This window comes from Barbatula barbatula (assembly GCF_947034865.1).
Source record: "Barbatula barbatula genome assembly, chromosome: 9".
Lineage (NCBI taxonomy): Eukaryota > Metazoa > Chordata > Actinopteri > Cypriniformes > Nemacheilidae > Barbatula > Barbatula barbatula.
This window is the reverse complement of record NC_136772.1, coordinates 15,481,182-15,495,462: the sequence shown is the minus strand read 5'-3', so window position 1 is coordinate 15,495,462 and position 14,281 is coordinate 15,481,182. Positions and strand designations below refer to the sequence as shown.

General features: G+C 38.6%; 1 protein-coding gene across 1 annotated transcript; it reads left to right on the top strand.

The window, feature by feature from the left end:
• Positions 1-4,919: 4,919 nt before the first annotated feature.
• chpfa (chondroitin polymerizing factor a) lies at positions 4,920-14,270 on the top strand. The gene is made up of 5 exons (XM_079463832.1): positions 4,920-4,949; positions 5,075-5,415; positions 7,112-7,676; positions 10,792-10,974; positions 11,240-14,270. Exons 2-5 carry the CDS (start codon positions 5,120-5,122, stop codon positions 12,500-12,502), a joined length of 2,307 nt encoding a protein of 768 aa, XP_079319958.1. The 5' UTR covers positions 4,920-4,949; positions 5,075-5,119; the 3' UTR covers positions 12,503-14,270.
• Positions 14,271-14,281: the final 11 nt, after the last annotated feature.

Sequence of the window (14,281 nt, the reverse complement as noted above, 5' to 3'; positions counted from 1 at the left end):
ACACGTTTTTTTCCACTTTTCCACATTACAGAAAACACTTTAGTTCTCAGTTATCTAATAAATAATGCTCTTTCAGAAATATAGTCAAATATTTCAAGATTTATTTTGTTGCATGAAGACAATCTAAAAATTAGGGTTAAATTCCATTCAGCTTGTGTGTTTGCATTCCAGTCCCCCATTGTTTAAATAAAGATTTATTAACATATCAAATCACCAAAAGATGCCTATAGCCTGTAGCTCCTTTAAAACAAACCTATATATCTTAAACATTTGGCTTCAAATAGGTGTGCTCTCATTTATCATTTACTAACATCTGCGATATCACTCTGATTAACTGTCCTCCCAATATTATTTGTGACTCTCAAGATGGCTCTTCATTTTGATGTCTTCATGTGCCGGTCCTGGTCTACCTCATCTCGTAGATGGCCAGAGAATTGAAATCCAAGACCTCCCTGCTCAAGCCCCGAACAAATGACACAGTGATGCAACCGGTTGCTGCAGGTAAAATCAGAGATGGAAGCTCTGTGTCTGTTTTCATAACTGGAAGCAGAAAGGAGATGCGATAGGCTGTTTATCTGTTATCTCAAGGTCAGGTCTCTTTGATTTTCTGCCTTTGTTTTTCCCTTCGGCTTCAAAGCAGCGAATATGGAACAGTTTGAGATGCAGGTGTGTAGCAGTAGTAATTTATCTTTACATAAAAGAAAGTAGATGACCCATCTGTTTTCTGAGATAGGATAATCGCACCCATCGCAGGACCCAAATAATTTCTAGTTTGAACACAAATAAAAGTGCATTTGGCGCTATGTACAAAATTTACCTTGAGGATAAATGCCTATCCCAAGAGTTCATGAAACGTCAAACCTGGTTCTACACATGGTATGTTTATTCTGGAATGTGGATAAAAATCACGTGTACTTTTATCCAATAAATACCATCTAACTGCACATAGTAAGACAGGGGTGTTCCTTGTTATCCTGTATTTTTGTGAGATGAAGAGCCTTGTTTATATTAAAGAACGTTATGAAAACTCCTTTATCATATCCCATCTATATTTAACTGCTACATAATTGGAAACATGACTTTGACAAAACAGACTCATGCTGTCCTCTTTCTGCCTTTCTCTCTACATACATATGTGTGCCTTTGTGTGTGTTTTGTTTGGGAGGAGCGATTCTTCATACTTGGCTTAAACTTTATGGACAATAAAGATCCCATTTCAAAGTACAGCAGGGTGTTGAGCCTGGGGTCTTGGCTGAGCGTTCCTGGGAACAGCCCTCTGAAGACAAGGAGAATATCTTCAGCTGACACACTGCGCTGTAAAATCCCCATTCCGAAGTTGGGTGTCCACCACGCGGGCTGTGTGGCAAGCCATCACTTATTTATTCCGCACTGACAACGATCAGTCGGTCCCTGTTCATGCTACCAAAACCCATTGTCCAAAAATGCTGGTAATGATCTCCCTCCTTTTTCCTATTGTTTAACATTCTGATGTCAAACAGGGAGGGAGACTACTCCCAGTTACGTTAGCATCCAATACGATTAGAAGTCCCATTGCACACAATATTTTTTAAGTGCAGTTGAAAATTACGACTAAATCAAAACCACATGACGCTTATGTGCCATATAACCATTATAAACAAGCCACAGTCATTTCTGGAATCCCCACGAGAGTCAAGTTTATGAAATTCCTTCACCACTGGCAGTAGGGTTTGTGTTATGAAATGTCAATATTGCCACACGCTTCTGTGTGTCCGTGAGCCGGCTGCCCGGCATGAAGAGAGAATATTGTCAAGTCATAAAATGACCTAAACAACAGAGAATGGGATTCGTCCTGCATGCTGCATGTTTCCCAGAACTTGCAGCAGATGAGTAAGATTTTGTCTCTTCAGAACATGAGGGCAGAGTAAAACATGTATAAGCACAGCATATACTTCATAATAACCAGTTTTACGCTTGTGGCATTGTCACTTATGCAAGAATTAAATGTTTCTCGCCAAAAGATATGAGCCATTGTTGAATTAATGCTTTCTTTAAATGTTTTTTTTCCAGACGCTCATGTGCATGTGCTTGCTGAGTTCACAAAATGTACTTTGATGGCTGTTAAAAATTTCCCCCTATCAGCAAAAAGCACTTCAAGCTGAACTAAGCCAAGCCACTTGAATAAATGAATTCCAGAAAATGTCACATCCTTCAAATGCCTCAGTTAATATTCCACCACAGGAACTTGTCTTTATTTTATTATGATTGGCCTATAGGGGATTGTGTTTTAGGAGCGAAAGACCATGTGGCGCAGGTGCCACTTAGCATATGAGTACAGTGTAGAAGGTTGTCTTGGACAGTTACATCATTTAACACCAACTTGAGGAATTTATCAAGTACGCTAACTCATTTAATTTACTTAACCGTACAAATATGCTTAGACTGAATATTACAGATATTCTGATGGTAAAAAACCGAGACTAAACTTTTGTGTCTAAATTACACAAACATTCTGCATATTTAAAATATATTTAAGTGTGTGTTATACATGTTTTTGTATACATTAGAACTATTAGATGTACAAAATTATTATCCCTATAAATGACAAATATTATACTGGAATTGTTTTCCCTGGATGGTCAAAAGCAAGGCTTTCTGCTGAGATACACATTCACGAGGAGATGAGCCGAGAAGATAATGGGCCACACACTGATAAACTCTCTGCACCTTTTAATCACAATGCTTGAGGAGCTTTTCATCCAAGGCACTATCCTTATGTTTACTCAGCTTACAAACCTAATAAAAAAGAAAAAGGAGAGTTTAGGAAAAGAAACATTTACCAAAAACTACTTTAGCAATTTTGAACTTCTTGGTAGAGATAAATATGATGATGAAACAGTTTTCCTGAAACATCCCATTTATTTTATAGTCACATGGTGGTATGAAGAAAACTCCTACAGCTGGATATGATTTTCATAAAGCCATACATTTTTTTAACTCTAAATATGTGAGCATGTAGCGCCACCACGTGTTACGACAGTGATTCTTTGTCTGCCAGATTTTGTTACAGTTTGTTGAAGTCCATTTGGTTATAATTCCAAAGATTAGATGGGTGTGCTGAAAGCTGAGCAGTATATTAATTCAGCGTAGTTCAGTTTAGTGTATTTAGTTGATTTTGACATGTAGCCTTCAACATAAATACAGTTGTTTTAAGCACAGCTGTTTGCTGTAATACAAACACATGCCAGCTACTAAACATTTCCAGTAGTAATAGCAATTAAGCCAGGCATAAACTGTTGAAAGAAAATGTCATCGTTCCTCAAAAGCATTGCAGTAATTTCAGCTGCTTGACACAAATATGCTCTATTGAAATGTCAATAAAAGTGACATACGTTGCGCAACGTATAATTAACTAAACCAAATACACATTCTGTTATCAATGCTGGAACATCAATACTTTTGGTGATGTTATTTTTCTGATGTTTGATTACATAAAATGTACGATAAATGTCTATATTTCATATAATGCCACAAAATCTGTGCCCCCGACCGGATCCATCTTGAGGCCCCGGTTTGAGAACCACTGCATTTCTGAATGTAATGGATTTATCACGTTTAGTTTCACAGTTGGTGGAAAGCATTGTAATATCTAATAGAACAGTTGACAATATCAAACTGTACGTTACTGTAGTCATTATTTATTTGCTTGATTATCTCTAAAGCTCACACACATTTTGGGTGTTTTTTAAAACCAGTTTGCTTAGATACCTTTATACAAGAATCCTACTGTTAAGTCTTCCGTGGAACACAAATGAGAATATTTTGAGAAATGTCTCAGTGGTTTTGTGTCCATACAATGTAATGGACAACAGGTGCCAATGTTCTTTGGTTACCAACGGTCCTCAAAATGTCTTCTTTTGTGTTCTGTCATACAGTTCTGGGTGAACTATATCTCTTAAATGTCTTCATTTCTGTGTGATAAATAATCAACACAAAACTTCCACTAAAAATCCAAAAGTAAAACCACCAACATGTCCCAACAGAGACTTGATATGTCTAATCTGAGACTAGGCTGATCATGTTTCCTATTCAGATCAACAGAGCTGAGGTATTGTGATTTCCAGAGGGAAAGGTTTCTGCTAGATGTGTCGTCCTTAGGTAAACATGCAAATATGCTTGATAGCAACACACCCTTGATCTGTTAGAACAAAGAGTTCAGTGAGAGCTCAAGGAAATATGTCCTTCGGGGGTTCTTACCTAAAGAAATGTTTCCAGTGTCTGTTTGTGTGTTTTTGAGTTTACTGTCAAATTCAAGCTGCGAATCGTGGGAATTAAAAAAACAATTGAATGGACTTCACACCAAGAAGTCATAACCTAAAAACCTATGACTCAAAATGTGTGTAATTTTCAGTTAATGCAGAAAGTTGTGTAACCATCTAAACGCAAAGTCATGTGCTCATACAGCCATGGCGCAATCCTGAAATGATCATAGGGCAAGGCTTTTTAGTACAGACAGATCTTTCCTTTACAGTTATGATTAAATTATCAATTGAACCTCAAATGTCAATGTATTTATACAAATGAGCTTAATTGCTTAGTTCACGGCTATTAATCGTTTTAATGCTTCAAACAGCCTCCAATTGCCTTTGAATATCACGAGAAAGTCGTGTCCCCCAAATGCGTGCCCTAATGATCCTTTAACATGAGCCAACATCGCCCTCTTGTGAGCGAAACAGCATTTTTCTGTAATAATCATCACAGTTACCTTTTAAAAAGACCTTTACAATACAGAGCTCATGACAGAAAATGTTAACAGTGATAATGTTATAAAGCGGCAACTTTTTACACAGAACACTGTTGTTGTTGTTGACAGTTAAACGGGGCGAGCATCGAGGCGATGGGTAATGACGTTTGATCTTGTAGGCGGAACCCTCGGTTTCAAGTGGGAGGAGCTAGGAAGCCACTGACACGTACGTATGCCTCAGTAATTCCGAGGAAGGTGATGCGAAATCGCATTAGGTTAGGGTTAACATTCAATGCAGCTTCAGTTAGCAATATAATAACGGATTTCTTAAATGTGCGCTTTTCTGTTTAGAAGATCACGTTTAAAGGAGGCGGTTAATCCAGGAGTCGGAGTACGATGAGGTTTTCTATGTTGATCGGTCTGTTAAGGCCGATCGGGCCGGTTGTTATCGGGATCTCTCTGGGATTTACTCTGAGTCTGTTGAGTGTGGGCTGGGTAGAAGAGGGCTGTGAAATCAACCCTGTTGGAGATGAAGCAACGGTTTTATCCCAGGAGGGAAACCTAAAAGGAGCCCGGAGACCCAACTCCATTTCCACTGGGAATGATGATGGTGAGGAGGAGGAGGAAGAGTTTCAGCCTAGAATTATCCCCTACAAACCAGTGAAACAGACTCAGCCCAAGAAACTTTTCAGGTAACGTTACACGGGCCATTCTGCCTGCATCATCTGTCTGTTCATGATGTTTCCTTTGAGGTGTCTCGGAGTAAAACCTAAACAGTCATTATTTAGGCGTATGTTGTTCTATTCTCGTGTACTGTTTTTGTCATGCGTCCCATTGGCCACTTATTATAAATGACCCATGTGGGAAGGTAACAACTCTAGAGTCTAAAAGAAATACAAAACCTGATCAGATAAAACATGGGGCGTCTCTATGTTAAATAAATAAATAATAGAATTACAAATTGGTCAATAGCAATGTCCTCATGGGGGCAGGGGAATGTCAGGGACACTGCTAGGGGGTTCTGGGCCCCAAAGCCCCACATATAGGAAAGTATAGGGTTCTTCTGGGCCCGCTCCGTGGCAGGAACCTTAAAATTAACCATTCCACCCTGTTACAGCACCCCGTGGTAAAGTAATTAAAGTACAGTACAAATAATGAGTTGTGTTTGTGTAGTACTTTCCCAAAGAAAACACGTAAAAGCTATCTGGAGTTTTTGTTTCCTTAAAATATCAACATTTTGTACAAGAAATGTTGGCTGTATTTATTAATTTATAAATTCCCTTTATGACAATTAATAATGGTTTTATTATAGTAAAGGTATAGTAGCCATGCTTTTGGCAGATTGGTTACCATTAGTAATACTAGTTTTACTACAAATATCATGGTTAAAGAGATTTCGCTCTCATGTCATTCCAGACCTGTATGACATAATTTTTTCCCCTGCAGAACACAAGATAAGTTATTATAACTATGGTTACTCTTTAAACCAGTGATTTTTGAACATTTCCTTAAATTTCCTCACAATAAAATTGAGTCCACCAACATTTTCTTTAGTAATGTTTTAATAATAATTCTCTTTTTTTGATGCATAATATCTCTATTTTCCTTCTAGAAAACCCTCCGACTAGACTATTTTAACACCTTTTTTCATGTTACTTAATTCGTCACGGTGCTACTGTTACTGAAATCTGAAGCTTAAGTTCTGTTTCAGCTTCTAGTAACATGTAAGACCCACACCTCTAGACCTCATTGTTGGGACTTTTTGTCAAATATTTGCCATTCCACAAATATTTACAAGATAAGTTCCAAGGTGTCTGGCTCTTTGCTGCTTCACAAACATGGAAAAATATGTCCAAACCTAGATGCAGTAAGCCTAAAAAGTTTCCTTTGTTTTACAATGTACTGACTCTGTAATCTTTAGAGTTTGCTCCCATGAGGCTCCTTTTTCCTTTTCAGTCAAGTCTTACAATACACTGAGCTAAATTAGGAGGGTGTACTGTTAACTAATCCCGTGAAAGGGTCGGTTTGCTTGTTAGGTTAGGTTCACGTCATCCTCTTACTAACCTTTTACTGTTAAACCTTGTAATGCTTTAGGGTGTTGTCATACCCACACCCTGACATTGGTTCAACTTTGCAAAAAAAGTTTGTTACATTTGAATCACGTTTATTAAATGGATTACTATCCAGTTATTTACCATAGTCACTTTATATACAGTTCCTAATGCCATGTAGAAACTCTATGAAAACAGCTTAAAAACAGGAAGCAGCAAAAATTGTTGCCACATTTCCTTTTTATCCTAAAACTTGGCAGATGTATGCAGCTCAAAGTGTCTTCAGATCGGATAGCCACCCATCAGTAAAATCACCTAATGTTGTCTGTCCCAACAGGGCAAAATACATCAGTACAGAACTGGGAATCCGAGAGCGTCTTTTTGTGGGAATACTGACCTCCAAAAACACCATCAACACTCTGGGTGTGGCCGTCAACCGCACCATCAGCCATCATCTGGACAATGTTGTCTTCTTCACCGGGACCCGAAACCGCAAGACGCCCCACGGCATGTCTGTGGTCACCCACGGTGACGAGCGGCTCATCTGGAACATGTTCCAAACCATCAAGTACATTCTCGAACACTACATCACAGAGTACGACTGGTTCTACCTCGCTCAAGACGATACATATACACAGGCAGATCGCATCAAGGCTCTTGTGGAGCACTTGAGTATGGACCGGGTGCTCTACATGGGCAGCCCAGAGGAGTTCATAGGTGGAGAGATGCAGGGGCGGTACTGCTATGGGGGATTCGGATACCTGCTGTCCCGCAGTCTTTTGCTGAAGCTTCAACCCTTCCTGGAGAACTGCAGGAATGACATCCTCAGCGCCAGACATGACGAGTGGCTGGGCCGATGTATCATTGACTATGCTGATACCAACTGTGTGGAAGAATTTGAGGTGAGAAATTACACAAATAGACAGGAGTATAGAAAATGTTGGACCTTTTTGCCTTTCTAGTTTCACACTGTAAGTGACACAACACAGCAACATGTTACACAGTAATGACCTCACAGGTCTGAGCCCTTGTGGTTCTAGTCCCAAATCTACTTAACCCTGTTGGCTGTTGGGTAATAATCAGTTGTGGACAAAAGAAACTCATTGAGGATACAAATCTACCGTCTTTTAAATTGTTCACTTGAAAAAAATGCCTGGCATGTTTACAAATTCACATATTTTGAATAAGATATCTGGCTCATTTTCATCCGTGAGATCATGATTGAAACAGGGGAATGTGGCCTGTGGTAAACCTGCAGTGTATGATGACAGAGTCCTCTATACAAGTAATTTGTTTCATTCTGACATTGAGGGACTCAACTGGGCCTAACTATTGATGAAAGTAAATCTCACTGCCTTTCAACTCGCAAAACATCAACCAAACCTGAGATTCAGATGTCCCATTTGTAATATGCTGCGGTTTGTCAGTTAAAGGAAAGGTCTCCAGCCTGGTGCTTTAGTCTGTCTGTCAGGCAGCATCTGAAGTTTATGTCTCTACTGAGGTCTTCACCGTGGCCATCAGTAACTTTCCTGATTCTTAAAAATCTTAATCTTTACATTTCATTACACACATTAGATTGACTCTTGTGCCTGAATTTTTTAACTCATGCACTGTAATCTGTTACTTACTTCTGTAGACAAGCGTTGGATCCAGTGCATGAAGCACCTCAATTAGGTGTCTTGCTCCCAGAAACCTTTTCACCCAGAGCCTGCTGGGAATTCTGTCAACACTTAGGAATTAAGCGTGAGAAAGAGTCTCAAATATGCACTAGCCTTAAAAATAACATGTGGAAAGAAAGTGTCTGTAGCTTGTCTCTAGGCAAGTGTTGATTTACTTATTGATACCATCCGGTAAAATATCTTAACGGCCTAAAAAATTAAATACCTTAAGTAGAATTACATTACATTAGAAGCAACATTTTGCAATTTTTTTGGGTCTTGCAAAATGTATTACATTTTTTGATTTGTTGTAATAGGTGCTAAAAAAGACATGAAATCCTGACAGAATCTCAACCTTGAAACAGGTGTCCTGTGAAATGATACCTGTCTGTGTGACAGCCACACGCTTTGTAACAGATGGGTGATCGATCTAGACAGTATGTTTGGATTTTTTTATGAACAAGCCTTGTTCTTTGCATAGCAAGCCTTGAAATGAAAACATCAGGCAATCAAAATTGGCATTTGTTGTGAAATTTCACACCAAATTTTTGTAGATCATTTCCAAAATAACAAATTTTCACTCTCCTTTATAAACATTAGTAATCTTTATTAGCTCCACTTACATAGCAGATATAGACCTTTCCCAGACATAAATACATTTGATTTGTGTTTGGATAGGTTTATGTGGCTGTAATGTCAATGCAGAAGTGTGTAGCTTAGTGTTTTACCTTGTTCTTTTAATAGCTTGATCAGATTACATTCACTTTTCTCTGACTGCACGGCTCTGGTGCTTAGTGACTGTTCCTCACTGGCTATTACACACCAACATAGAGTTCACTGCTGGATTACCTCTTTACTGCCGTTCGTAAGCAGCAGGAAATAATAAAGCAGTAACCCACAAGAGGTCATTATAGTGATTTACTGTCTCTTGTGGTTTATTGATCCGAGAAAATGGGGAGCAAAAGCAGTAGAATAAAAGTACTAATATAATAAAGTTAAGTTTACTAAAACTACAAATTATTTTAATGATAAATTCTTATGACAATTCCTATATTTCATTATAACCGTTCATTACAGTTCCCCCAAAACATAATTTACTCACCCATGTGTTGTTCCTGTGTTGTTTTGCTGAACACAAAATATGATATTTGGAAAAATGTGTTTAACCAAATGGTTCTGGGGCAATATTGACTTCCTTGATAAGGTAAAAACTATATGCTAGTCATTGGTGACTCAAAACTGTTTAGTTTGTCACATTCTTTTAAATATCTTCTTTTGTGTTCAGCAGAACAAAGAATTTTATACAGTTTTGGAACAATTCGAGGAAAATGTTGAGAGAATTTGGGTGAATTTTTGGGTGAACCATTCCTTTAAGTGTGATGTCACGCACCACCGTATACTGTTTCTGGGTCCAAATGCTCTATGCCATTAGCAAACAACAAAAAAATGATGACATACTGTACACTGATGGTTTGCTGTAAAACTATACAAAACTATACTATGACCCTAAACTTTATCTCCCTAATGAAATCCCAGACAGCGGTTCACTTTTTCAATTTATACAAATATTTTGTCAGTTTATAAAAGTTTTGTGTAAATGTTTGATATGGATAAAAGTTCCGTCACTTGAAATGAGTGGCGGCTTGGACCGGGAAACAGTATTTCTTACGTCAATATGGTTATTTGTGATTTAGCATACATAATTTAGTGATGTGGTTTGTGGGTTGAAGGATCTCTTTAAATTGAGTTACAGTTTCTGGGACCTAAAGCTGTTTCATAGTTTTCTTTACATCAGTTAACCCAGAACTATGGTAAATACAAATATTTTAATACTTTACACACACCACCATCTTTCTCTTTTTTGTGGTCTTTGGAAAACTTTAGCAAAAAAAGATTTTCAGAACTACAGTCTTTGAGGTATGGTGCGATGTGCATCGTCACAGCTCAGAATTGAATCTCGCTTTTATAGATTCAACCATATATCACACTTTTCTTTGGAGAGGTCTGGGGTCCTTCGTTTAATCTGTGCTTGAAACGGGTACTGAGACCTCTATTAATCCATCAGCAGAGCATTTGATGTCTGGATGTCAATGTGGAGTTACAGGAAAAAATAGTCACTGAATCAGACGCATTATACATGATGTACTGTCTCCGTTTTGACATTTAATCCCATTATAAGTCAACTTCTGCCATTACTGTGGAAGCACTTCCGGTCACCCTGTTTAATGGAACTGTTCTATTGCAGTGTCGAAAGTGGAACCATTTACTTTGCTTCACCTTATGAACCTTATATGAATAGTACACTGACATAATTGAAATATAAATACTACATCACTAACCACCTTTAATTTTTTTCCAGGGGAGAAAGTACTATTATTATGAAATGGGCAAGAATCCAGACCCCAGTGTGGAAGATAATGAGCAGTTTAAGAACGCCCTGACCGTCCACCCAGTGTCCGATCCTGAACAGATGTATAGACTACACAAACATTTAGCTCAGATCGAGCTGCAGAAAACATACCAGGAGATTGAAAAACTGCAGGTAACCTTCCGAGCATGTTCCGAAATGGCAGTAAGAAAAGGTTCCTCTTGACCTTTCAAGTGCAAGAACAAGAAATATAATTAATTATTAGCAGTTCATTTTGAACGAGAGAGTGAAAATGTTCGCACTCTTCTTTTTGGTCGCTATGCAGTGTTCTGAATTTTAGATAATAACCTACTCATCAAATATCTTTAAAAATGCTTAAAGAATCATTATTTCAGTAAGAAGAAAGAAATAATAAAGTTTGTTCTCTTCTTTTCACCAGGACGAAATAAAAAACGTGAGCGTGATGGCTTTCGAGGGCAACCGTAGTGCCCTGTGGCCTATTGGGATCAATCCCCCCTTTGAGCCCAAAACACGTTTTGAGGTCCTGCGTTGGGATTACTTCACTGAGGATCAGGTGTTCTCCTGCGTGGATGGCTCACCGAAGTGCGAGCTCAGTGGAATCGATAAACTGGATGTTGCCGATGTCATCGAGACCGCTATGGGCGAGTTGAACAAGAAATACAAGCCAGTTCTTCATCTGAAGAAGCAGCAGCTCATTAACGGATACAGACGCTTCGACCCCACCAGAGGGATGGAGTACACGCTGGATCTACAGCTGGAAGTGGTTAACCAGAAAGGACACAGTCGCTCTATCACCAAGAGGGTCCACCTAGTCAGACCTCTCAGTCGGATTGAGATCATCCCCATGCCTTATGTTACCGAGTCAACCAGGGTTCACATCATCCTACCAGTTACTCGTCAAAACCGAGAGCACGTTCACCAGTTTTTGGAAGTGTACGCCACTAATGCTTTCGAGACCAGCGAGAACGCCATCTTGATGTTTCTCTTCATCTATGATCCAATCGAGGCCCAGCATGTCAACCAGAACGACATCTTTGCCAGCATTAAAGCGCAAATCAATGCCTATGAGCACAGATATCCCACCGTCAAAGTCCCCTGGATCAGCGTTAAAAGCGAAAGTCCGTCCCAAATCAAATTCATGGATATCATCTCCAAGAAGCACCCGTTTGACACGCTGTTCTTCATTGCTAATGTGAAAACCAACGTCAACTCCGAGTTTCTCAATCGCTGTCGGATGAACTCCATAAACAGCTGGCAGGTGTTCTTTCCCATCCACTTCCAATACTACAATCCCAACATTGCTTATCACAACCAGCCCAGTCCCAACACAGCCGATTTGGTCAAGGAGGCCGGTCACTTCGATCGCAGTTCCTTCAGCGAGGCGTGTTTCTACAATGCGGACTACATGGCAGCACGGACACGCATGTCCTCAGATGTCCAGGAGAACGAGGAGCTCCTGGAGAGCCTGGATATTTATGATGTATTTGTGAAGTACTCTAACCTGCATGTTTTCCGAGCAGTGGAGCCGGCCCTTCATGAGAAGTACAGTTACCAGCCATGTAATCCTCGTCTGAGTGAAGATATCTATCAGAGGTGTGTACAGAGCACGCTGGACAGTCTCGGATCAAGATCTCAGCTCGCCTTGCTGCTGTTTGAACAAGAGCAGGCCAACAGTACTTAAAAACAAAACTGAGAGATTGAGAGATAGGAGGTGATAACTCCACCTCATTCAGTGGGATTTACTCGGTGGAGTCAAAACGCTGAATAATCAAAAATGCTGTCGGTACCAAAAAGTGACTGAAAACATACACTATAACTAGAAGAGGCTTTATGAGCTTTTTTAAAGTGATAGTGCATCCCAAATGTAAATTCTGTCATCATTTACTCATCCTCATGTCATTGTAAACCTGTATGACTATTCCACAAAACACGAGGGAAGATTTTTTTTCATTCTTCCTTGCACCCATAGACTTGAAGTGAATGAGTGCCGGTGCTGTTAGGTTACCAACTTCATTCTGTGTTCTGCGGAAGGAGGAAAGTCATACAGTTTTGAAATGACAAGAGGGTGAGTAAATGATGACAGAATTAGTATTTTTGGGTGAACTGTCACTTTAATGTTTGTTTTTGTCTTTTAAGCAACTTGAACTAGCAAATGATCACTAGCAAAACAGATCTTAATGTCCGTGCCTTTGAAACTTTCACAATTCTGTTGGCTGGTTCCTGTCAGCACAGATGTCACAGGGTACATTGTGAGCACAAAACTATTTAAGCAGAATAACTTTAAAGTATATATATATTTAATGTAACAGGGTTTTTTAAAAGTGAGAATGGACCATAGCAAGAGTCTGTGTTCTGCCAGTTGGTTTGTGATTTTTTATATCTTTTGTAAATATTTGTACATTCATTAACTCTCGGGCACTATTTTGTTGTAAAAATATTGTTTTAAAATATTTTTTAAGAAGGTAAAACTGTGTTTCATTGATATTTAGTGCCAAATGTCAGCAAACCTTTTCATATTGACCACATTTTTACCAGAATAGCTTTATAAATCCATAATCTTTTATGCTTGTATTCTGAACCATTCAAACAGCCTCAAAGAGATTTTTTAGATGAAGTCTATTCAGGTCTTGCGCTAATATTTTAATGACCACCTTCCATATGTCAAAGCATACTATGTTTTCACAAGAAATATTTAAACAGGTTACATGGTTTTAGTGTTCTGAGGAGCACAACACAAGTGCAACACACTTCAGATTTATCAGAGCCTGGTGACAGAAACACTCCAGATGAGTTTCAAGCTGAACACTTCTTGCTGAAATTCTTTAAAAAAAAACATATCAGAGAATGTTCTAAGATGCACCCTCTGTTATGTGTCACCATTCATAAAACACAATGTGTTTATCTGTGGCAACACTTTGGTATATATACTGTAGATGAGATTATTAACAGTGAGAGTATTGTGTGTGTGGTTGTTTTTCAAAGTAAGTGTACAAAGCTTGTATTTTTTTATCTCTTGGTACCCGTGTTTACTGTATTTACCAGTGTTTTGTTAATATATATTTTAATTTAAAGCAGTTATAAACTTAATGGAGTACACTGATAAGATCTGAAAAAAGGACAATTTCACAATGCTGGGGATCAAAAAGAGCTGTGAAATAGGTTTTACAACTTGATATGTTTTTTTTAATATCTTTTTGAAATTATAAATGCACACGATGAAGGTGAATAGACTGAGCATCACAGACTGAGTGCAGATTGAAGCCACTTCTGGCCTTTAGGTGTCAGCAGAGGATCATGGGATTTTACTTGCTCTCTAGTATGCTTTCACAACATTTTTCTTAACCTCACCATTGTTGATTTATTTTCATTATAAATATTCTCTCATTATTCTGTATTTTGTTATATTGTTATTGCACAAAATTGTAATAAAAACTTATTTTATGGCCTAGACAAATGTGTT